This window comes from Tupaia chinensis, unplaced genomic scaffold (assembly GCF_000334495.1).
Source record: "Tupaia chinensis unplaced genomic scaffold, TupChi_1.0 Scaffold000367_1, whole genome shotgun sequence".
NCBI lineage: Eukaryota > Metazoa > Chordata > Mammalia > Scandentia > Tupaiidae > Tupaia > Tupaia belangeri.
This window is the reverse complement of record NW_006159864.1, coordinates 514,125-539,200: the sequence shown is the minus strand read 5'-3', so window position 1 is coordinate 539,200 and position 25,076 is coordinate 514,125. Positions and strand designations below refer to the sequence as shown.

The 25,076-nt window shown below is 41.6% G+C and overlaps 1 protein-coding gene across 1 annotated transcript in view; it reads left to right on the top strand.

Annotated features, from left to right (window-relative positions):
* The first annotated feature begins 907 nt into the window (after positions 1-907).
* The window catches only part of LDAF1 (lipid droplet assembly factor 1), a 25,786-nt gene continuing 1,617 nt past the window's right edge, over positions 908-25,076 (top strand). The window contains exons 1-4 of the mRNA XM_006153276.2: positions 908-961; positions 3,350-3,549; positions 15,315-15,483; positions 18,038-18,176. Of these exons, the coding sequence (XP_006153338.1) occupies positions 3,442-3,549; positions 15,315-15,483; positions 18,038-18,176 (416 nt within the window). The 5' untranslated portion in view covers positions 908-961; positions 3,350-3,441. The remainder of the gene's footprint in view (positions 962-3,349; positions 3,550-15,314; positions 15,484-18,037; positions 18,177-25,076) is intronic.

Genomic DNA, 25,076 nt, shown 5'->3' with positions numbered 1-25,076 from the left:
ACATTTGGCAATGCTTGGGAACATTTCGGGTCGTCAGAGCTGGAGCGGGGAGTTGTTACTAGTACCTACTAGAGGCCAGGATGCAGCTAAAAATGGAAAGGAAAACTCAGAATCATCCTGCCCCAATTATCAGTAACTTGCTGTTGAAAATCTGCTTTGTGAGCTGGTTCCTGCTTCGACTTGGACCCTTGTGAGCTGGGGGACTGGGTTCACTCAGTGTTTCTGGCTCTTAACTTTCTTCATCTGTAGAATGGAGATGCTAAATCTCATCAGTTTCCCAGGATCTCGCGGGCTTAGGACATGCACTTTCTAGAAGCAATGGTTAAAAACTTCAGTTAAGTGGTCAGTAGATGGCGTAGCGGCTACGTCGCTGGACTCCCACAAGGGCCCACCTGGTTCTGTGTCCCTCGTTCAGAAACTTGAAACGCACCCGGGGAAGGCGTGGGAGCGAGCCAAGATCCCAAGAGAATGGAGAAAGGATTCCAGCGGCCAATCCCACCACCCCTCCCCCTGGGGGTTTCCCTCTCAGTGTCTCTGTATCTCTCTCTGGCAAGCACACGCGCCCTAAGGCAAAAACCTCTTAAAAAACAAAAATTTCCAGTTAAGGTGATACCTCAGCAATTTGTATGTCTTGAGCTCCATACGTTCTTCCAGAGGAGCTGGTTTTGGGTATTTAGGAGAAACCTGGAGACCCTTCGAAAATTCATTTCTCAGTTGCCAGTTTCTCGGAGCTGGACCGAGCACTCCCATTCCAAGCCCGGGAGGTAGGAAAGGACACCTGACTCCCAGGTTCCTGAGGTCAGGGCTTGTCTGGGCGGCCCCCAAGGCCGAGGCAAGCGCGCTTTGCCAAGGCGGAGGCGCGGCGGCCCCGCGCGCCTAGGCCCGAGGCTTCCGGCAGAGACTGGGGGGCCTCACCGCCGCCCGCGCAAGCACGGCTGGGGGCAGTGGCTGCCAGCACCAGGTGAGAGTCCGAGGCTCGAGGGTGGGGTTCCCGGGTGCCCCGGCAGGCTAGACCCCCTTGCTCAGCGGGCCAGTGGAGGAGCGCGCGGGTGGCTGTTGCGGGAGCGGTCGGTGTCCCAAGCCTGTAGCTCCCACGCCTTAGCCCTCGGTCCTGGGGTTAGTGATAAGGGGCGTCTCATGTTTGCAAGTAACTGGGTCGGGGCTAGGAGCGCACGAGGAGACTGGATCCTCCAGCAACTCCCCTTGTCCCCCCCCAACACACCACCAGATTTGGTCGAAGGGTTGCAGGCCCCACCCGACCCCCGAGACACTGCCTCTTGGAAAACCTAGCTGGAAAGACGTCAACACAACCCTCCAGGATTACTGACAGTGGTTGACTCGGGTCCACCCTCTCCCATCACTGTAGAGAAGCGAACTGCAAGTACCAAAGATGGGTTCTTCTCCCCAAATTCACGGCAGAGTACTCTAGCACCCCCTGAGTTCCGGCGTCTCAGCCTCTGCCCCTCTCGGGCCCTCTGTATCTGCAATCCCACCCCTTTGTTCCTTCCCTGCGGTCCTTGTAGGCGGAAAGGCTCGGCTAGGATGGAGAGGGGAACATTACGGTAGCCGTTCCCCAGGGAAGCTGGGGGTAGGGCGAGGGGGAGATGCGAGAGGGGTTTGGGGAATTTTGGAAGAGGCGGGGTTTGGGGTGCTGGGCCCAGCCTCCAAGGCCCAGAGAACGTGCGGCACCTCTGGGCTGCGCGCAGTTAACGTCTTCTCTCTTCCGGTTTTTTAGGGGGGGGTGGGTGATTGGGGGGGGTGGGTCTCGGAATTGGCTGCCGGCTGGGTGTTATTTGATGGCTGTGGCTCGTAGTGTCATCTTCACGCTCTCCCTCATTTGACTCCCCAAACCGGTCCGGTGGCGCTTGGGTATCCCAGGCCAAAGGGGACCTGTAAGGGAAACCGGGCGTGTTTCTACCCGCTGCCCAGAAGAGATTAGAGAAGTTGAGGGCCAGAAACAGCCAAGTTGAAAATGTGCAACTTGCGCCTTTAGAGGCAATATGGGGTGGAAGGGTTAGCCCTCTCTTGCTCATAAGGTTTTCCGTTTTATAAAGAGGGTGTGTGGCCACAAGGTTACAATCTGGTTTAATGTGCACACTAGGCCCTGTAGATTATGCTTTCCTCCTGTTAGCCTGTGCCATTCGCTATGGTAAATAAGTAGGAGGTGCTCTCCTTTAATTTTGGCCACTGTGACAGAATCTGTAAGGCATTTGTATTTAGGGGTCAGGAGGCCAGTTGTAGAGGAAATGGAAAAGAGATCTGTGTCCGGACCAACACTTGTCGTTCTGGGAAACAAAATAATAATATATATTTTGTATTTGAAAACTCGAGTCTTAAAAATAGTTTAACAAAGTGCCTCTATTAAAAATAAGTAACACTTACATAAGAAGGAACAGTCCTGAAAATTCTGGACTGTTTAGTTACTTGAGTATAATTATGGCATAATCTACCCGGGGCACTGGCTCTTGTTGGAAGAGGCCCTCAAAAGAATGACTTATGGCTTGGTGTAATTGGGAGCCAACCTGTGCAATAAGAGTAGTAAATGAAGAAGAGAAACTGGCCTGTAAAGAGAAAGGCTTTCTGGAGAAAAAAGAAAAAGGCAATGGAAATTGAAGTAGTGTATTTTGCTTTGTGTATTTTTTTTTTCAAAATTTTGTCAGGATAAGAGATAAACATAATTCTCAGAATACCATTAACATTTTGCTGTACATCCTTTTAAATCTTTTAGTATGTATTATATACCTAAGTTTTATATGTGTATGTAACAAAATGGAGTATTTTATCATTTTTTTTATCTTATGGATATCTTTTCATGGAACTAAATAAACAGCCATATCATTTTTTTTAGGATTACTTATTTAATTTTATTTATTCATTTATTTTAATTTGACCAGAAAGAGACACAGAGAGAAAGAGAGAGAGTTAAAGTGAGAAAGCAAGTCGCCAGGTTCAAGACTCGAACCATGGTTGACCATGTGGGAGTGTCCAGCACCTTAACCACCATGCCACCTGCTGGTCCCACCATATTATCATTTTAATGACTGAATTTTTCATTATATAACTGATTTTCTATTAATGGACCATTTTGTTCCAGTGGTTTGTTAATCACTTTTTAGTAGCGATGCCTTAGGTGCTTTTGTTTTTCTTTAACCTGTTTGATTATTGCCTTCAGGTTCCTAGAAAATAAATTGCTGAATCCAAGTATGTGCAATTTGAAATTCTGATCAATATTGCCAGGTTACTCTCCATCTCCATGTCCACTATCAATGCATGAGGAGAGTAGGAAGTTCTCGTGGAATCAGTTGGATAGAGACAGCTAATAGGTTAAGAGACTTTTTGTTTCCTTCAGTGACTGCAAGAGACGGGGCAACATGAGAGAGTGGACTGGGCACTGCACTGCGGAACTTACTGGTAGGAGAATTAATCCCTAAAGAGATTGAAATGAGTTTCAAGATGGCGAAAGAGGAGCCCCGAAGTGCCTCAAAGGACTTGCAAGAGCTGCAGAAGAAGCTTTCTTTGCTGATAGACTCCTTCCAGAATAACTCAAAGGTCAGTGTCCTATGTATAATGGAGGGATTTTAAAATAACACTAGTGTAAACGAGCTAGAAAGATATTTCTTTTTTAAGTAACAGAAATTTGGAGGTAGATTGAAATTTCTATCTCACCATCCTGCAGTGTTTAAGTTGTGACCTTCAAACTCACTCTCCAAGGTGGCTGCTAGAGTAACAACCATCATCATATCCATATTCCAGGCAATAGGATTAGGAGAAAGAGTTATAAGCCACCTCCAATTTAAGGAGACTTCCTAGAAGTCACACAGTACTTTGAGTTACATTTACAGGTCAGAATTTACTCAGATGACTACCCAGTGGCAAAGGCAATTCTTTTGCAGGATAAAGACAGGCCACTCTTGAGTCTGCCACAGATCCCATCCTTTTCTTATTTAATTGTTATATCTTGGCTTAGCTGTTAGGAGGACCCAAAGCCAGTGTTCCACCAGAAATCCAGGATCCATTAGGAGTATAACTGAGCCACAAATGTAATTAAAAATTTTCTAGTAGCCACATTTAAAAAGTAAAAGGAAATAGGTAAAGATTATTTCAAAAGTGTAGTTAAACTAATATTTCCAAAATATCATTTCAAAATGTAATCATAGGGCCAGGATTTAGTGTAATGACTATGTTGCAGGACTTCCATGTAGTCGACCATGGTTCAAGTCCCGGACCCAGCGGCTTAAACTCATGCCGGGCGCGTTTGCATGCATGCCCAAGATCCTGAGAGGAGAATGGAGGAGAAGGGATTGCAGCATGGCCATCCCCCCCTGGAGGGTGATTTATCACTTTCTGTCTCTCTATCTCTCTCTGTCTTTCTGGCGAGCACACATGCCCTGTAGCAAAAACCTCTCAAAAAATGTAATCATTATAAATTATTAATGAAAAAAGTAGCCACTGAATGGTGATGGGACTTGAGATAGTATGTTCTGCTTTCTTGCATATTTATTACTTTATTCTAGATGCCTTTCAGCTTTTTGTTAGAGGAATAAAAAGCTTCCCAAGATAAAACTATTAACATTTTCTTCTATGCCTTTCTTCTATGCAGTATACCTATGAAAATATATATGTGTATGTGACAAAATGAACAGTTTTGTGGTCTACTTTTTCCATTAGGACAGTTCCACTAGGGTCTAATGTGAGAAATGTGGCACTGAAGAGACCACAACTTGAGGAATTACTTATTTGAAGTCTAGAGCAGTGTATTCTATGTAGACCTTTTCTGGACTTACTCCAGAATATACCTGGCAGTCTTCATGGATTTACCAAGCTATTTTTAAATTGGACCAGTAGACTCTGGTCAGTTGACTGAGACCCTTGTTATAAAAAGCTAGTTCAGTAAGGCCAGCTGATAGGTGATCAAGGTGGCTGGATTCCACATGGCTGATAGCTCTGTTTGAGTCCTGACCCTGTAGTTTGAAAAACACACTGAGCATATGTACTTGTGTATCTAAAATATCAAAAGGAGAATGGCAAAGGGGATTGAGGTATGATCATTCTCCCTGGGGTATGATTTCTCACTTTTCCTCTTTTGTCTTCTCTTTGTCAAGTCTTTGTGCTCTATGGCAAACAAACAAACAAACAAAAACTGTTTAGCTCAGTAAGAAAGGCCCTTGTGCCTGTTTTATGTTTACAACTGATTCTCATTATTCATGAATGTTCTATTTTGTGCTCTATGGCAAACAAACAAACAAACAAAAACTGTTTAGCTCAGTAAGAAAGGCCCTTGTGCCTGCTTTATGTTCACAACTGATTCTCATTATTCATGAACGATGTTCTATAAAGTCACCCTCAAGTGAATTAGCAAATACTGAACCATTCCTCCTAGGGGAAATACAGAATTTGGTTTCTGCAATGTTTTTGTCCATTGATCAATACATGATCTTATTCTAGGTGTATTTCTGGTTAAGGACAGTTTAGTATCTCTTCTTGATCATTAACATTGAATGCAGGGCCACTGGCACTGTAACTCAGGTCTTGAACAGAGCTTCTCTAGCACACGAGCACCTCCCAACTACATGCTCTTAGGAACACGAGACGTTGCTTTAGTACTGCACTTGGGGGCTATTTGAAACAGTGACATCACTAACCAACAGCAGCAACATGTGAGAAATATGGCACTAAAGAGACCTACAATAAGGACACTTGCTCAAAGAACTGAAACAAGAAGGCCACTGTCATCTCATCTGACCTCAGTGGGGAATGTACTTATCACGCAACTCGAGTTTTCCCTGTTGTGTGCGTGTCCCTGAGTGACCCTTAAAGCACTGCAAGTATTGGTTTTAAGGTTACAAATAAATTGTAGTGAGTAGGCAGACACACACATGGAATCTGTGTAATAAAGATGGACTGTGTATTTCTTAGTGGCAGTATGCCAAGTACCATATGCATATGCTGGGCATGCAGCATGTCTTAATGTGGTTAATATTCACACCTACCTTCAGAGGTAGACACTTAAGATAAGCCAGTTTCTTGGCATTTCTTCACTTTTATCTGGCATCTTCAGCTGTGTCCTTTGGAATAGATGTGGGCTACATAACTACCAGGCCAGATGGCCTCAAGAATGGCGGGAAAAAGTACCGGCTGCCTGAGTCCTGATGTTCTTCGGATATTCCTGAGGTCATTTCTTTTAAAAATTGTCTTCGTATTAACTAATATTAATTATATTAATAACTTAATAGGGGCCAGGAAGTGGCACAGCAATAATGCAACTGGACCCATAGGGGGAAAGTCTTGGGTTTATGTCCTGAGGTCATCCTGAGCACACCTGGCAAGCAAGCATTCTGTAATAGGCTAGCTGAGACTGGGTATAAATCCTGGCATGTGGACCTTGGTGGGGGTGCCCATCTCTTCCCCTCTCTCTGTCTCTCTCTGTCTCTCTCGCTCATGGAAATAAACTAAAAACTCAGTGGAGTTATGTTGAAGGAAAAGGATCAAATCACCTTATAAACCCATCACAAACAAGTCTGGTGGTGGTGATATTCATATTATAGTCATGTGTTACTGAACAACAGGGGTGATAGTCTGAAAAATGCCTCAATGGACAATTTCATCGTTGTGCAAACATCAGTGTACTTATACAAACCCAAATGTGTAAGCCTACTACACACCTGGGCTATCTGGTGTGATAGTCTGGCACACTGCAAACTTGAATAGCATGTTACTGTACTGAATACTAGAGGCAGCTGTAACAAAATGGTAAGGATCTGTGTATCTGAACAGAAGAAGTACAGTAAATATATGATATAAAAGATAAAGAAGAGACCCTTCTATATAGGGCATTTACCATCAACGGAACTTCCAAGAATAGAAATTCCTTTGGGTAACTTAGGTGAGTGGAGAGTGAATGTCAAGGCTAAGGGCATTATTGTACTCTACTGTACACTTTATAAATGCTATACACATCACTATATTGAATTTATAAAAAAATTTTAATTAAAAAATTTATTACTATCTTAATTTTGTTTATATTATATTGAATCACATATATCTTTACAGTGTATTACATTTCTTTTTTCCAGAAGGAATACTTTGTATATCAGTCAAGACAAAGACATTACTATCCACATCATCATCATCAAATAGATTTTCATCATTTTTTTTCCAGATTATTATTCTTCTTCTCACTATTATTATTATTTGGGTTTTTTTGGGAGAGGTTTTTGCTATAGGGTGCATGCGCTCACCAGGAAGACAGAGAGAGACAGAAAGTGAGAAATCACTCCCTGGGGATGATGGCCATGCCACAGTCCCTTCTCCATTCTCCTCTTGGGATTTTGGGCATGCACGCACACGCGCCCGACATGAGTTTAAGCCTGGGTCCAGACCTCAAACCTCGGTCAACCACATGGGAGTCCAGCGACATAGCCATTACACCAACTGCTGATCCCTCTCATTATTTTTTTAAACATTCAATCACTGTATGTCATTTTACTTGTAAAAATGAAATACTTCTCAGAACAGTCCAGTTGAGAATACTATATGTGTTATCAACACTTAAACCATTTCTGTGTCCCACTAATGTCATGCCTATTTGTTCTCTTGCTATCTTTCTCTGTACTCCTCCCTTCTCCCACCCCATTCTACACTGTCTTCAGCATTTCTAACTGCTTTTATGCTCTCCAGTATTTCGATCTCCACCATAAAGTGCAAAGAGTTGGTATATATTAAGTGGATACATACAATATCTTTCTTTCATGTCCTGGTTTGCTTCGCTCAGCAATAGATCCTCCATATCTGACCACTTTTTACCAAACGCCACGATCTTATTTCTTATGACTGAGTAGTATTCCATAGAGTATATGTGTCACATTTTTTCAGTCCATTCATCTATTTGTGGACATTTGGGTTGGTTCCATGTCTTAGCAATCGTGAATAATGCTGCAATAAACATTGATGTGCAAGTGCTTTTCTGACCAAGCATTCTCCTGTCCTTTGGATAGATACCCAGAAGTAAGATTGCTGGATCAAATGGTAGTTACTATATTTGTAGGTCTTTGAGGAACCTCCATATTATTCTCCACAGTGGATGAACCAGTTTACATTCCCACTAACAGTGTAGGAGAGTTCCCCTTTCACCATGTCCCCACCAACATTTAATCACTTTTTATATTTTTAATCTTCACCATTCCGACAGGGGTTAGGTGGTATCTCATGGTGGTTTTAATCTGCATCTCCCTTATGATGAGGGATGTTTGAGCATTTCTTCATATGCTTTTTGGCTGTTCATATGTCTTCCTTAGAGAGGTTTTTGTGCAGTTTATTTTCCCATCTTTTACTTGGGTTAATCTTTTTTTTTTTTCAAGTAATCTGCTTGAGTACCCTGTGTATTCTGGTTATCTGTCCCTTATCTGAGGCATATTTTACAGAAATATTCTCCCATTCTGAGGGTTGTCAGTTCACACTTGTTACTGTGTCCTTTGCTGTCAGAAACTTTTTAGTCTGATATAGTCCTACTTGTCTATTTTAGGGATTATTCCCTAGGCTTTGGGAGTCTTATTTAAGAAGTCTTCGCCTGCCCCCAATGTCTCCCAGAGTTTCCCCAGTATTTTCCACCAGTAGTTTTATAGTTTGAGGTCTAAGGTTTAGATCTTTGATCCATTTTGAGTTGATTTTTATTAATGGTGAAAGATGAGGGTTCAGTTACATCTTTCTGCAGGTGGAACTGGAAACCAGTTTTTCCAGCACCATTTTCTAAAGAGGTTTTCCTCTTCCCAATGGATTGACTAGTATCCTTTGTCAAAAATAAGTTGGCTGTAAGCTTTGGGGTTTATTTCTGGGGTCTCTATTCTATTCCATTGGTCCACCTGTCTGTTTTTATGCTAATACCATGCTGTTTTGATTATCACAGTTTTATAGAATATCTTGGGGTCAGGGAGTGATATGCCACTCACTTAACTATTCTTGTGCAGAATTGCTTTGGCAATACGGGATCTTTTATGATTCCAGATACATTCTATGATTGTCTTTTCTAAATCTGTGAAGAATATCTCTGGTATTTTGATTGGAATTGTGTTAAATATGTAGATTAATTTGGGTAGAATTTGACATTTTGATTATGTTAATTCTTCTAATCCAAGAGCATGGGAAGTCCTACTTTTTTATGTCCTTTTCAGTATCTTTCTTAAGATTTTCGGTTTTCTTTGTAAAGGCCTTTGACTTTCTTAGTTAGGTTTATCCCTAGGTATCTTATACATTTTGTGGCTGTGGTAAAAGGGATTCCTTTCTTCAGCTCTACTTCATTCCACTTGTTGTTCATATATAGAAATGCTATAGATTTCTGGATGTTCTTTTTGTATCCTGCCACTTTACTGTATTCATTTATTACTTCAAGAAGTTTTTTCATGAAAACCTTTGGGTCTTCTAAGTATACCATCAGGTCATCTGCGCATAAAGATATTTTCAACTCTTCTTTGTCTGTTCAAATGCCATTTATATTGCTCTCTTTTCTGATTGCATTAGCTAAGACTTCCAGTGCTACATTAAAAAGCAGTGGAGGGACCAGCAGTTGGTGTAATGACTGTATCGCTGGACTCCCATGTAATTGACCGCGGTTCAAGTCTCAGACCGGTGGCTTAAACTCATGCCGGGTATGTGTGTGTGCATGCCCAAGATCCTGAGAGGAGACTAGAAGAGAAGGGATTCCCATCAAGAAAAAAAAAAAAAAAAAGGCAGTGGAGAAAGGGGGCAGCCTTGTCTAGTACAGTTTTTAGTGGAAAAGCTTTTAGCTCTTCCCAATTCAGTATAATGTTAGCTATAGGTTCTTCATATATGGCTTTTATTGTGTTGAGCAATGACCCTTCTATACCAATCTTACTGAGAGTCTTAATCATGAAAGGATGTTGCATTTTATCAGATGCTTTCTCTGCATCAATCGAAATGGTCATATGGTTTTTATCTTTCTGTTAATATGGTGTATTATATTTATGGTCTTGCGTATATTGAACCACCCTTACATTCCGGGAATAAAGCCTACCTGGTCATGATGAATAATCTTTGTTATATGTTGTTGGATATGATTTGCAAGTATCATGTTGAGAATTTTTGCATCTACATTCATCAGAGATATTGGTCTGTAGTTTTCCTTTTCTGTCATGTCCTGTTTTGGGAATGAGGATGATGGAGGCTTCATAAAATGAATTTGGAAGGTTTCCTTCCTTTCGAATCTTTAGAAATAATTTGAGTAGGATAGGAGTTAACTCTTACTTAAAAGTTTTGTAGAATTTATAAGGGAACCCATCTGGATCCAAGCTTTTCTTAGTCTGGAGATTATTTATTACTGATTTAATCTCATGGCTTGTTATGGATCTATTCAAGTTTTTCTGTGTCCTCCTGATTTAATCTTGATAGATTATATGCATCCAGGAATTGGTCCATCTCCTCCATGTTCTCTTGTTTGTTGGCATATAGTTGGTCATTATATCCTCTAATGATATTTTGTATTTCTGTTTTATCTGTTGTAATGTTACCTGTTTAGCATGTATTTGATTTATCTGGTTTTTTTTTTCTTTATCAGTCTAGCCAATGGTGTATCAATCTTGGGTTTGTTTATTTTCTGTTTCATTTATTTCTGCTCGAATCTTTATTAATTCTTTTTGCCTGGCATTTTGTTGTTGGTGGTGTTTCTACAATTCCCTGAGGCATGATGTTAGGTTATATATTTGCCACCTTTCCATCTCTTTCTTATGTGCACTAATAGCTGTGAATTTACCTCCTATGACTGCTTTTGCCATGTCCCATAGATTACAAAAAACTCGTGTACTCATCATTTGTTTCCATAATATTTTTTTTATTTCAGACTTAATTTCTTCAGTAATTAAGAAGTCATTCAGAATTATGTTGTTAAGTTTCCACGTTTTTGTGTATTTTCAAAAGTGTTTCTTGAAATTAATATTGAGTTTAATTTCATCATGGTCAGAGAAGATGTTGGATATAGTTTCTATGTCTTTTAATCTGTAAAGGCTTGATTTGTGTCCTATCATATGGTCAGTCTTTGAAAAGGTTTCATGCCAGGGTAAGAAAAATTTGTATTCTGTCATCTTAGGTTGGAAAGTTCTATAGATATCTGTCAAGCCCATTTGATTTACAGTATCATTTAGGTCCTCTATCTCTCTATTTATTTTTTGTTTAGAAGATCTGTCTAAAGGAGATAATGGGGTGTTGACATCCCCAACAATTATAGTGTTTCTCCCTATCTCTCCTTTTAGCTCCAGCTGTCTCTCCTTCACATATTTAGGTGCTCCTCTGTTGGGTGCATAGGTATGAATAAGTCATTATGTCTTCTTGCTGAATTAACCCATTTACTATGCCCTTCTTTGTCTCTTCTTACAGTCTTAGTCATGAATCCTATTTTGTCTGAAATCAATACCACAACTCCAGCCCTTTTTTGATTTCCATTTACATGGAATATCTTTTTCCAGCTCTTCACTTTTAGCCTATGTATGTCTTTAACCCTAAGGTGCATTTCTTGAGGACGATAGAGGTTTTTTTTGTTTTGTTTTGTTTTGTTTTTGTAATCCATTCAGCCAGTCTGTGTCTCTTAATTGGAGAATTTAATCCATTAACATTCAATGTTATCAGTATTTCTGGTTAAACATTCAATGTTATCAGTATTTCTGGACCTGTTCCTGTCATTAAGTGAGCCATTTTCTTGGTTGTTTTTTTGTTCTCTTATAACTGTCTGTCTGGCTTTTTAGTTTTCCTAGTATAGCACTCCCTTCAGAACTCTCGAAGAGCTGGTCTGGAGTTGGTAAACTCTTTCAGGTTTTAGTTTTCTGAGAATGTTTTTATCTTTTTTCCCATATGAAAGATAATCTTGTTGGGTATAGTATTCTTGCTTGAGATTGTTTTTCATTCAACACTTTGACTATATTTCCTCATTCTTTCCTTGCCTGCATTGTTTCCAACAAGAGGTCCAATGTTAGCCTGATGGGGTGGCCTTTGTAAGTAACTTGACATTTCCCTCTTGCCAATGTTAGTATCTTGTCTTTGTTGGTTTTGCCCATCTGGCTATCATGTGCCTTGGAAAGGATCTTCTTGGGGTCCTGTGTATTTCTTGGGCCTGGATATTTGAATGCCTTTCTAGGTTTGGAAAGTTTTCTTCCAAGATTTCATAGGATAAATTATCAATGCCCTTATTTTTTTCTTCTTCTGGAATACCAGTTATCCAAATATTGGGGTGCTTGATGGTATCCAGTATTCCTCGTATATTATCCTCATTTTTCTTGGTTGTTTTCTCAATCTTCTTCATTTTTTTTCTAGGTCAGAGTTTTTGTCTTCTACATTCAAGATTTGATCTTCTGCATGATCTAATCTATTTTTAATACTTTCAAGGGAGGTTTTAATTTTTTGTATCACATTCTTTATCAGTAACAGTTCCATCTGATTCTTTTTTAAAGTGTCAGTTTCTTCTTTCAAATCATGAAAGGACTTCCTCATCTCTTGAAGCTCATTGTCTCTTTTCTCTTGTATCTCAGTTAGTTTGGTCACTACAAATATTCTGAATTGCTTATCCGACATGTCCATGACCTCCATTGTGTTGTCTGTGGGTGATGTGGGATTGACATTTTCCTTTAGGGGAGAGACATTTTGTTGGTTGCTCTTATTTCTTGTGCCTCTGCAGTTGTTCCTAGTCATCTAGTAGTCTATACGTTCCTTCCTAACGTATTCAAGGTACCTTTGAGTGTTCAAAGGTGTGCAGTAGAACATTGGTGATCTCTCTTCTGGCCTGCCTCTCTGTTGCTCAGCAGTACCCTGCACTCTTGTCACAGGTCCTTGGTGACCCAAAGTCCTCCCTGTTTTTAAAGAGTGGTGAGCCTCTAACTGAGCTGATGAACTTCACCTCAGGAGCAAAGAAAAGATCACACGGCACGCAACATGTGCTATTCAAAACACCAAAGTTCTGAGAGGCCAAAGGCAAGTGGAGGGGAGGGATGAGCCATGGGTCCCAGCAGTTAGGACCTGCAACCGTAGGCAGCCTGGTGTCCGGTAATGCCGCTAGCTTGACCCAGCCTCTGGATGGGGTGGGGTGGGGTGCAAGTTCCTCTTAAAGTCCCAAGACACAAACCTGAGGTCCAAAAGTGAGGGAGGTGGGGTGAACCATGGGTCCTGGCCATTAGGGCCTGCAGCCACAGGCAGCCTGATGTCCGACAATGCCCCCCCCCCCAAATTTTTAATCTTAGCTTACTTTTTTTTTTTTTTTTTTTAGTTTGACCAGAGAGAGAGAGAGACAGAGGGTAACAGTGAGAAAGAGAGGAAGTGAGAAAGTGAGAAAGTGAGAAAGTAAGCCACCAGATTCAGGACTTGAACCCTGGTCGGCCATGTGGGAGTGTCCAGCGCCTTAACCACCACACTACCTGCTGGTCTCCAAGCTTAGCTTACTTTATAAGCATGAAAATTTGTATTTTGGTTTTTCGTTTTTTGTTTTGTTTTGTTTTTGTGGGGTTTGTTTGTTTGTTTATTTGTTTTTTTAAGTTTTTTTGCTATAGAGCAGAGAGACAGAGAAAGTAAGAAACTACCCTTTAGGAGGTATAGCCATGCTGCAATCCCTTCTTTTCCTTTCTCCTCTTGGGATTTTGGACACATGTACACACACACCCACTGTGATTCTCAAGCTACTGAGTCTGGAACTTGAACCATGCAGTTGGCCATGTGGGATCCAGCACCTTATCTTCCATGCCAACTCAAAGTACTTTTGCTTTCATGCTGGTCTTTCCTGCCACAAAGGATGTTTTTGAACAACCTCCCAGGGCACTTCTGTGCCAACCCCATGGAATCACATGCCAGCAGCTACCCAAGGAATGTAAAGTAGAAGACATTTTCCCAAGGAACTTTTGACTTGTCATCACCAGTGGTTTTAAATGATCCTGACTCCTCGTTCTCCCCCCAACAGCAACAGACAATAAATTGCTGATTGTCGATTGCATTCTGACACCAGAGAATTTGCCTGGCTCATGATGAATACTCCCAAGTGGAGCCTTGATGTCCTCAAATACTAACCACATTGTGCCTACTTTGGAACTTCCCATGCCTGGAGTGGGTTTAAAAATAAGTCACTTTTGACCACTTGAATGGTACAGCAGTAATGCAATGTTCCATGATGCTGAGGCCACATAGGAAGGTCTCAGGATCATGTCCCAAGGTCTCCCTGTACATACTGAATATATGCATGTATGCCTGCGATCCAGGATGGCTGAGTCTGGGTGAATTATGGCCTAAAGACCCTGTTGCGGGGATGTGGGAGGGGGTATCTGTCTGTCTCTCTTGCAGAAAATAAATAAACTTTAATATAATATAATAATTGTTATAAAAGCAGGCACTAGCAGGTAGCATGGTGGTTAAGGTACTGGATCCCACATAGCTGACTCCACAATTTGAGTCCCAGATCTGGCGGCTTGAAAAAACACTAGGTCTTGTGTACGCATGCTTAAAATCTCGAGGAGAATGGAGAAGAAGGGACTGCAGGGTGGCCATCCCTCTGGGGACTCATTTCTCACTTTCCTTCTCTCTCTGTCTCTCTCAGGCAAGTGCACTTGCCCTAGAGAAAAATAAATAAATAAAAAGAATCTGATTTAGGGAACCAGCAGTTAGCGTAATGGCTATGTTGCTGGACTCTCACGTCCTGGACCCGGTGGCTTAGAACTCACGCCAGGCACGTGTGCATGCGTGCCCAAGATCCCGAGAGGAGAATGGAGGAGAAGGGATTGTGGTGTGACCATCCCCCCTGGAGGGTGATTTCTCGCTTTCTATCTCTATGTCTCTATCTGTCTGGCGAGTGCATGCACTCTATAGCAAAAAAAACTCTCAAAAAAAAAAAGCATCTGATTCACCAGGTCCATGGAAGGGCCATGGAAAGGCTTGAGATCCTGCATTTCTGACAAGCACGTAGGTGATGCTGAATAGCTAGGATTTAACCTCTCTGTGCCTCAGTGACCTCAACCGTGAGAACCTCAGCTATAAAGTAGACAAATTGAATGTATACTGCATTGAATGTTCACATACACTGAAGATGTCTTCCACTGGGACTTTCTTCCTTTCACAAGACTTGAGGTTAGGAGGAGCCTTCAGGCTTGCCATCTGTCCACAGCTGCCTGAAGTTGTTGCTCAGGTGACTCCTGTCTTGGAAGTCTTAACGCTGTTACTTCTTACTGATGAACCGTCTAACTTTTTGACTTCTGCTTATACTTCCCATAGCTTGGGCGGATCCATTCGACCTGAATTTCAGACATGGTACTTACTCCTTCCCCTTTGTCCTTTGCTTGCAGGTGGCCGCCTTTGTAAAGTCCCCATTGGGGCAGTACTTGGACAGGCATCCTTTCCTGGCCCTCTCCTTGCTGGTGTTCATTGTCGTGTCGACCGTTCCTGTTGGGTTCTTCCTGCTCCTCGTGGTGCTGACCTTCGTGGCTGCTCTTGTGGGCGTCATATTACTGGAAGGTATCCCACTTGGTCATTTACCCCCTTGGAAAATCACTCTATTGGGAAGATGATATTTATTGGACATTTGCCATTCTTGTCAGAGGTTCCAGTTCCTATCAAAATCACACACAGCAGCTTGTCAGAGTAGTCAAAACGTGGACTCTGGAGTCTGCATTGGAATCCCACCTCCCCTGTGAGAATTTAGACAAGTTATTTATCCTCTCCGACCCTCAAATTCTTCTTAGGTAAAATGAGGATTTAATGATACTCTCAGGCTGGCCCCATACCCTCATGGTTGAGGTGAGCCAGATCCCACATAGCTGACCTAGGCTCAAATCCCAACCCCAATGGTTTAAAAAATGTGCTGAGCACATGTGTATACATGCCCAAAATTTCAACGAGAGAAAGAAATGGAGGAGAAGAGATTGTGGTGTGATCATGCCCTGTTGGGAGGTGCTTTCTCCCTCTCTTTCTCTTGTGAGTGTATATGCCCTCTGGCAATTAAAAATAAATTTTTAAAAATAATTATTTAATTTTATTATTATTATTTTTATTTAATTTGCTGTAGAGCACATGCACTAACCAGAGACAGAGAAAGAAAGTAAGCCACCAGGTCTGAGACTTGAACCATCGTCAGCCATATGACAGTCTGGTGCCTCAACCACCTTGCCACCTGTTGGCCTCAATAATATCATATTAAAGGGTTGTTTTATTGTGAAGCAGAGAGGCCATTCCTCCCACAGCTCGATACTGAGTGCCTATTGCCAAATGCCTGGCTAGGTACTGGAATCCAGCTTCACCACCTTCTTGACGTGTCACTGTCCACGTTGTTAGGTTACTATGACTGAGTAAGTCAGTCTGATTGGCTGATCTTGCCTTTTCAAGTCAGATCACAGAACACAGGATAGTGGCCGAAGAAATGGTTCCCAGGAGGTCAGGTGATCACTTCTGGTCCATTCCATGGGTTCCCGGAGCTAAAAGCACCCAGGTTGTTTCCCCACCTGGTGGACTTTGAGTTTATACTTAAAAGCAAAAGTGGGCAGGGTAGCTGGGTGAACCAAATATAGCCTGGCAGAATAATTGTTCAGTAAATATTGATGTGTAGATGGGCAAATAAATGAATAGCTAGAGGCATGAATGAGCACTAGGACAAAAGTTAACTTAGAGAGAAAGAAGGGAACCATTGCGTTTTAGGTTTACATGGAAAATTGTATAGAAGACAACATTTTAGAGATGTGTAACAACTTTGTCTCAGGGTGGGCAAGGAAGAGCTTTTTGGACAGGGGAATGGTACGTCCAAAGCCTTTAGAACAGTGGTTGTTGAAGTTGGATGTATATAATTACTTGCTTTTTGAAAATGTAGACTTCTATGGCTTCATCCAGAGAACATTATTTAGTAGGTCTGGAGTGGGATCCAGAAACCTGAATTTTTTAACAATCTTCTCTAATGCATGGATTCTTATACAGGTGGTTTGTGGCCACCCTTTGAAAAACAATGATCTAGGATTTTGGAAATCCTTATGAAAAGACAGCACATTCATTTATAGGAACTCTGTGCCTGCCTTTTCAGGGTCTTATCCTTGAAACTATCATTGTGGTTATGGGGCTGGTGTAGTTGACCATTTAGCCACTCCTAAGGAAGTGAGGAGGATGTTTGCCACGCAACATTTGCTATGTATTTATTCTAGATGGAAAGAGGAATTTGTTAAAAGGGAGGCAAAGGAATGCATGCTGGGCAGACAGACAATACCTCCATCCATCACACACCCATTGAGTCATTTAATTATCATGTCACCACTGAGAGGAAATAATTATTGTTCCCTTTTACATGTGAGTTAAACTAAAGCTCAAGATGCCCAAAGTCTCACAGTAAATGACTTCCCTGGGACCAAACTCAGGCGTATCTGTTATAAAGGCCTGTAACCTTCGCATTGTCCCTTTTATTCATTTTCCCTTAAGACCCCATACTATGAGAAATGTATTTTCCTTGCACTTATTTAGATGGTAATGTATAAATATTCCCTTAAAAATATTCAATGGTAAGTAAAAATGACCGATCAGACCTTATGATTAACATGCAGTAATTGCCAGGCTTTGGCACAGAGGATCTAATCAGAAGCTACACTTAGATGTAGCTTTAATTAGCTTGCATACCCCTTATACCTAGAGCTTGGAGGTGAGTGTAAATTACTGTACCCATTAGGCAGTTTGAGATGTTGGAGATAATGTATCTCCCTCAATACTGCCTTGACTGACTCCTTCTGGAGGATTCAATTAGGACTCCATCTCTGATCTTGAGGATAAAGGAGTCTCTGACACAAATACCTGTGGGCAAGACAGGTAACAAAAATGAGCAAAGCAGTTCAGTGTAATACAAGTGGGGACCAACTGTTGCCAGGCTTGACGCCCACTTGGGTGGTGAGAGTATTCCTTGAAACTGGGAATTTTTAATGGGAAATCTCCTCACTTAAAAAGTCTGAGTCCACTCTTACTATTTTAAAAACACTGGATCAGGGTCTGCCAGTTTTCAACCCATTTCAGATGAATGCTCCTAACCATGTTCTCCTCCTAGGACTGGTCATCTCAGTGGGTGGCCTCTCCCTGCTTTGTGTCCTCTGTGGCTTGGGCTTCATATCACTTGCCATGTCAGGGACAATCACTGTGTCCTACATGATCATCTCCAGCCTCATCAACCACTGGTTTTCTCCCAGGTAAGTATATATCAATGGAATAATCTTTACCATGGGGGTAGAGGGAGATTTTCAGAAATAATACCCTAACTCTAGTTGATGTCCAGAAGCAAAGTTTAAGAGACAGGTGTTTCTCACATACCTCAGATATCAGATGGAAGTTTGCAGTGGCGTTTCAAATAGAAACTATCACTGCCATTGTTCATCACACACACACAACTAATTTCATTATTATAGTAACTCTATGAGATAGTTGTTATTGATTCTTCTCAAAAGATAACTACTTAAGGGCCAGCAGGTGGCATGGTGGTAGACACTGGACTCCGACATGGCTGAAGGTACTTCTAGTCTCAGACCTGGCAGCTTGCTTTCTTGCTTTCTCTCTCTCTCTGTCTTTCTCTGATCAAATTAAATAATAATAATAAATAAAGTTAAATGATTATTTTTTAAAAGATAATGACTTAATTTACAGAAGTCGGGAACGAGCAGTTAGCGTAATGGCTATGTTGCTGGACTCCCACGTAGTTGACCGCGGTTCACGTCCCGGACCCGGTGGCTTAGAACTCACGCCGGGCGCGTGTGCGTGCGTGCCCAAGATCCCAAGAGGAGAATGGAGGAGAAGGGATTGCGGCGTGACCATCCCCTCCGGGGGGTGATTTCTCGCTTTCTGTCTCTATGTCTTTCTCTGTCTGTCTGGCGAGTGCATGTGCCCTATAGCGAAAACCTCTCCAAAAAAAAAAAAAATTTACAGAAGTCAAATTAAGGTATTTTATTAGGGGCCAGAGGGAAAGGAGAACAGAAGGAAAATGACTCACCATTCAACTCAACATGCTCGTCCTGCCCCGAGAGTATGTGGGAGCCATGCACCTGCTGTTCCCACAGCCTGTCTTGATCTTCCTGCTCTTCAGTGTGAGCTTCTCTCCACACTGTGTGGGAGTCTCATGTTTGAACACAAGGTTTTTTTTCCCCTACAATATGGCTCCTACTTGTCAGCCACTGCATCCCAGGCCTTGACTGAAGGAACAGTGATCCGTGTCAATCCTGCAGGGAAAGACAGCTGTGCCAGAATTACTTGGAGACACAGTTTGTCTATAATGTGTTATCCTCCTAAGGGATTTTCAAAAGCAATGTATTTTTTTATGCTTGACTTTTTTTTTTTTTTTGAGAGAGATTTTCACTGTAGGGTGCGTGCGCTCGCCAGACAGACAGAGAGACATAGAGACAGAAAGCGAGAAATCACCCCCCAGGGGGGATGGTCACGCCGCAATCCCTTCTCCTCCATTCTCCTCTCGGGATCTTGGGCACGCACGCACACGCGCCCGGCGTGAGTTTTAAGCTACCGGGTCCGGGACACGAACCGCGGTCGACTACATGGGAGTCCAGCGACATAGCCATTACGCTAACTGCTGGTTCCCTTTATGCTTGACTTTTGTCCTATGTGTTGATTTTTGAATGTGAGTCCCAGTGAAGTCTGTTATACTTCTATTACACTCTTGCTAATTTGATAATAATGCCTGACACCTCTTGACAACTTTCTGTGCCAGGGACTCTGTTAAGCACTTTTCCATACTTATTAGCCCCGTTCTGTGATAATGTAAAGGAAACCAAGTCCCAAAGCTGAGAGTAGCACGAAAGGACTTGAATTCAAGATGGTTAATTCCAAAGCCCTCTTGACCAAATTGCAAAGTGAGTCTCTAAAACAAGAGTCAGCAAACAATTTCTGGAAAGGGCCAGATAGTATTAGATTATTGGGAAAGCCATGATATATTATCTGTTTTTCTATGCAGAAAGTGCCATGACTTTCCTGATGACCCAATAAATATTTTAGGCTTCACAGAATGTGGTCTCTGTCAGGTTATCCTGTTGTTATTCATATGTTGAAAAATGATGTGTGAAGCAGGTTTAATTTTTTTTAGTGAAATGTTTTAAAAATTTATTGTAATTTATGATTTACTTATAGTCATTACACATATTTATTTGTAGGTTACAGAATGGTCTTTAAAAGCATGTATACAGTGTATAATAAAAAAAAATCAAGGATTGGGACCAGCAGTTGGCATAATGGCTGGGTCGCTAGACTCCCATGTAGTCAACCGTGGCTCGAGTCCCGGATCTGGTGGCTTAACTCACAATGGGTGCATGTGCGTACCTGCCCAAGATCCTGAGAGGAGAATGGAGGAGAGGGGATTGTAGCGTGGCCATCCCCCCGGGAGTGGGGGAGGGGGATGATTTCTCGTTTTCTGTCTCTCTGTCTCTCTCTATCTTTCTGGTAAGTGCACCCTTTGACAAAAAAACCCTCCAAAAAAATTTTTTTTAAAATCAAGGATATAAACATATTCACCACTTTTAACATTTAACATCATATTATGTTGTGAACATTTGAAACCCACTTCACTGGTTATTCTGAAAGTATGTACTGAATTGTCTACTTTGTTCTTTACTATGAAATACAGTTCTAAAGAATAAAACAAATTGGTTAAAAAAGTTGTAAATTAATGAGGATGAACTTTTTAAAACAAAGATCTTTTTAAAATTTTAAATTTATTATTATTATTTGAATTCACGAGAGAGAGAGAGGGAAAGTGAGAGAGCAAGCCACCAGGTCTGGGACTCATACCGTGGTCACCCACATGGGAGTGTTTTGCATTCTCTTATTTCTCTTTATCTCCCTTTAGTTTTCCTGGTGTAGTATTCCCTTAAGTATTTCCTGAAGAGCTGGTTTAGTTTTGGTGAATTCTTTTAGCTTTGTTTATCTGGAAAAGATTTTATTTCTTTTTAATTTGAAGAATAATCTTGCTGGGTATAGTACTCTCAGCTGGAATTATTTTTCTTTCAGTATTTTAAATATGTCCTACCATTCTTTCCTGGCCCGTATTGTTTCAGTTGAGACGTCTGATGTTAGTCTAATGTAAGTAACTTAGTGTTTCTCTCTTGACAGTTTTAGAATATTTTCCTTGTCTTCAATTTTTTCCAGTTTGGTGCTGATATGCTTTGGGGAGGATCTTCTTATGTTCTATCTATTTATGTCTTTATATTACCTGGATTTGGATGTCTGCTAGCCTCTCTAAATTTGGAAAGTTTTCAGCTAATATTGGGTTGTCAGAAAACTTATGGTGCATTTTTGCATAGAAAAACATAGGAAAATATATCGTGACTCTGCCAATAACACAATATATCATGAAAGAGATTTTTCTATGAGTTTGCCTGTCTCTTCACCTTCTAGAATTATTATGTGACTGTTCAGCTATTTAATGGTGTCTAGGATTTCCTGTATGTTGTCCTGACTTTTAATGGTTAGTCTTCTATTCTTTTTAGTTGCTTAAACTAAATCAGAGGTTTCGTCTTTAAGGTCAGATTATTTCTTCTGTGTGGTCTATTCTGCTGTTGATACTTTCAAGAGAGATTATGATTTCCTACAGTGAATTCTTTACTTCCAGAAGTTCCTTTTGATTCTTTTTCAGTGTTTCTATTCCTTTTTTTTTTTTTTTTAGAGAAATTTTTTGCTCTAGGGCATGTGTGCTCACCAGAGAAACTGGAAGAGACAGAAAGTCAGAAGGTGAGAAATCACTTCACTGGAGCTTGGCCACACCACAATCCCTTCTCCTCCATTCTCCTCTTGGGATTCTGGGCATGCATGCACACGCACCCAGAGTGAGTTTAAGCCACCAGGTCTGGGACTCGAACCTCGGTCAACTACGTGGGAGTCCAACAACATAACCATTACGCTATATGCTGGTCCCCAGTGTTTCTGTTTCTTTATGGAGTTCCTTCTTCAAGCCATGGAAGGATTGTCTCATCTCCTCTAATGGGTCGCCTGTTTTCTATCTCTTTGAGTTTTGTTACCATGAGTAGTCTGAATTATTTCTCTGACATTTCTGTGATCTCTTGTGTTTTACCCATTGTTGGTGAGGAGTTATTATGTACTCCAGGGAGAAGTATTTCCTGGTTTTCTATTTCTTGAAGCTCTCCTTTGATTTTTAGTTATCTAAAAATACACTCAATTGTTTCTGCTTCTGTGGAGTATGTTAATGTAGCTGTGTGTTTGTCCCCTTCCCTGTGGCGTACATTAGCTCTTGCAGTTTTCCTCCTCTACTGTGAACAGGAGTGTGGAATAAACAGTAGGATATTGGAGTTCAGGCTCTCAGGGAGTTTCTCTCCTTTTACTGCAGGATGTGGTGGCTGTAAGGAGAGAATCCCTCAAGGGTTTCCTGTCTTCAAAATTAGTGAGCAGCATTGTTTTATGTTTTACAAATCTCCCCTAATGTGTGCCTTAGTAGAGGCCAGCTAGTTTCTCATTTGTGTGTCTATGCTCATTCTGTTGTGATGTATTTCTGGCTGAAGTATTTGAAGAAGACCCAGCCTCACAAATGTAGTTAGGAAAGGGAGGAAAGACTTTTTCAGACCTTTTGTGAATATTCATGATAATATACCCCAAATTCCATAAGTGGTAGCTCCTTAAAGGTTAGTTAAAAATGTGAAATTTTTGTATTCTATTATGTTAAAATTTACTGATCTGTCTGGCACTTAAATGGATCTTTACCATGCATAATTTTATAACTTCATGCACTGATCATTTTGAGAATATTACTAGTTCATTGAGTCATACAGACCTTCCAAATTCTCTATGAAACATTCCGTAGTTCCATTGTGAGATGAGTTGAAACTGTGCGTATATGTACTACTGTGAAAATGGTTGCCATCTTGAGAACCCTTCTATTAGTGAACTGTTTAAAACTCAGGAAAAAGATGGGGGAAGGAAGCCATCCAATTTATTCCATTATTTAAAGGAACTTTTGTCCTCAAAACATAAAAGATGATGCAACTAAATTTTTTTTAAAGAAAAAGGAAACAAAATGATGGGATTCCTTTACTTGTGAAAATAAGCCAAGCAATCTTTTGAAGGGACATGCTGTGGCCTGGTGGTTAAAGCAGCTGGATCCACATGACTGATGATATAGTCTAAGTCCCAGATCAGGCAGCTTAAGAGACATTCCAAGCACATGTGCATGCGTGCCCCAAATCCTGAAAAGATAGAAAAATGGAGGCGAAGGGATTGTAGCATGACCATGCCCCATGAGAGGTGCTTTTCTCCTTTTCCCCTCTCTGTCTCTCTCTACTGAGTGCACCTGCTCTCCAGGAGAAGAGATGGGAAGGGAAGGGAAGGGAAGGGAAGGGAAGGGAAGGGAAGGGAAGGGAAGAAGCAGTCTTTTGAAGAAATAGAATGACCTGCCTGACATTGATAAACTAGCCTCTTGAAAGAAAGCCCATGCTGTTTCTGGAGAGAGCATGGTCTCCTGGGTTCTGTAGTATAGGGAGAAGTGGGGAGCCAGGATGTTCTGTATCTGTGGAGTCACCAAAATCATTTGCCCTGGGTCGACTGGTGACATGGTGGGTTAAAGTGGCTGGATCCCAGGGTAAGGATGAAGGAGAAGGGATTGTGACTTGACCATCCCTCTTGGGGAGGGGCGGGGGTGAGGGGTACCTTCTCTCTCTCTATCTCTCTTCGTCTCCCCTGCCCCCACAGTGATCTCACACACTATCTGGCAAATGTTTAAATAATGTAAAATCATTTACCCAGCATCATATTCAGTCTCCCAAAGCAGCCAGAGCATGCTGAAGCCCTTTACATCTTTACTTAAGAATATTGGGGCTGGCAGGTGGTGTGGTAGTTTAGGTGCTGGGCTCCAGTGTGGCCAACTGTGGTTCAAGTCCTGGACCTGGCAATTTGCTTTCTCACCCACTTTCTCTCTGTATCTCTCTGGTCGGATTAAAGAATAAGAATAAATTAATAAAGTTAAATAAATAATTCTTAAACTTTTTTTTTTGAGAGATTTTCGCTATAGGGCGTGTGCGCTCACTAGATAGACAGAGAGAGACAGAGAGACAGAAAGCAAGAAATCACCCCCCTGGGGGGATGGTCACACCGCAATCCCTTCTCCTCCATTCTCCTCTCGGGATCTTGGGCACGCACGCACATGCACCCGGCATGAGTTTTAAGCCACTGGATCCGGGATGCGAACCGCGGTCGACTACGTGGGAGTCCAGCGACATAGCCATTATGCTAACTGCTGGTTCCCTTAAATTTTTTTTTTTTAAAGAAAAGGAATATTTTTTTTTTTAGTTTTTTTTTTTTCTTTTTTTTTTTTTTAAATCAGGTAGGACTGTTTTAGATGGCAAGTGATGAAAACCTGATTAGATACAATTTAAACAGATAGATACTTATTTTATTGCATTATAAAACGCTGGAGACAGCCCAGGGCTGGTGTGGTCATTCTGATATCATCAGCATTTCAGGCATCTTCTTCCTTTCTGCACTGTCATCTTTAGCCCATTGGTTTGGCACCTCATGACCACAAAATAGCTGCTGTAGCTCAGGGTATAACCGCTACATTTAAGGCAAAGTGAAGGGAGAAAATTAGGAGTGCTTACCAGTAGAGTCTGACCCTTTTTATCAAGTAAGTGAAATCTTTCCCAGGATCTCTGCCTATTCTCCCCCAGCAGATTTCTTTGGCTAGAACATTGTCAGATGGCAGTTCTAAGCTGGGAGTGTTCAGCTTTCTCATCTTCTGTAGCATAAATTTGTAAGGGGAAGGGTGCTGAGAATGTAGGTTGGTCAGCCAAGCTCTGTGTGCTGAAGTTTTCCATAGGGGTGTCAGTGAAATTTGAAGGTAATCCATAGATCCAATTAAGTTAAATTAATAGCACTAGCTTCCCTGACTCTGCCTTCTCTTTTTTTTGGGGGGGTGGGGTGGGGTGGGGGAGAGGTTTTTGCTATAGGGCGTGTGTGCTTGCCAGAAAGCCGGAGACAGACAGAAAGCGAGAAATCACCCCCCAGGGAGGATGGCCATGCCCCAATCCCTTCTCCTCCATTCTCCTCTCGGGATCTTGGGCACGCACACATACGCGCCCAGCGTGAGTTTA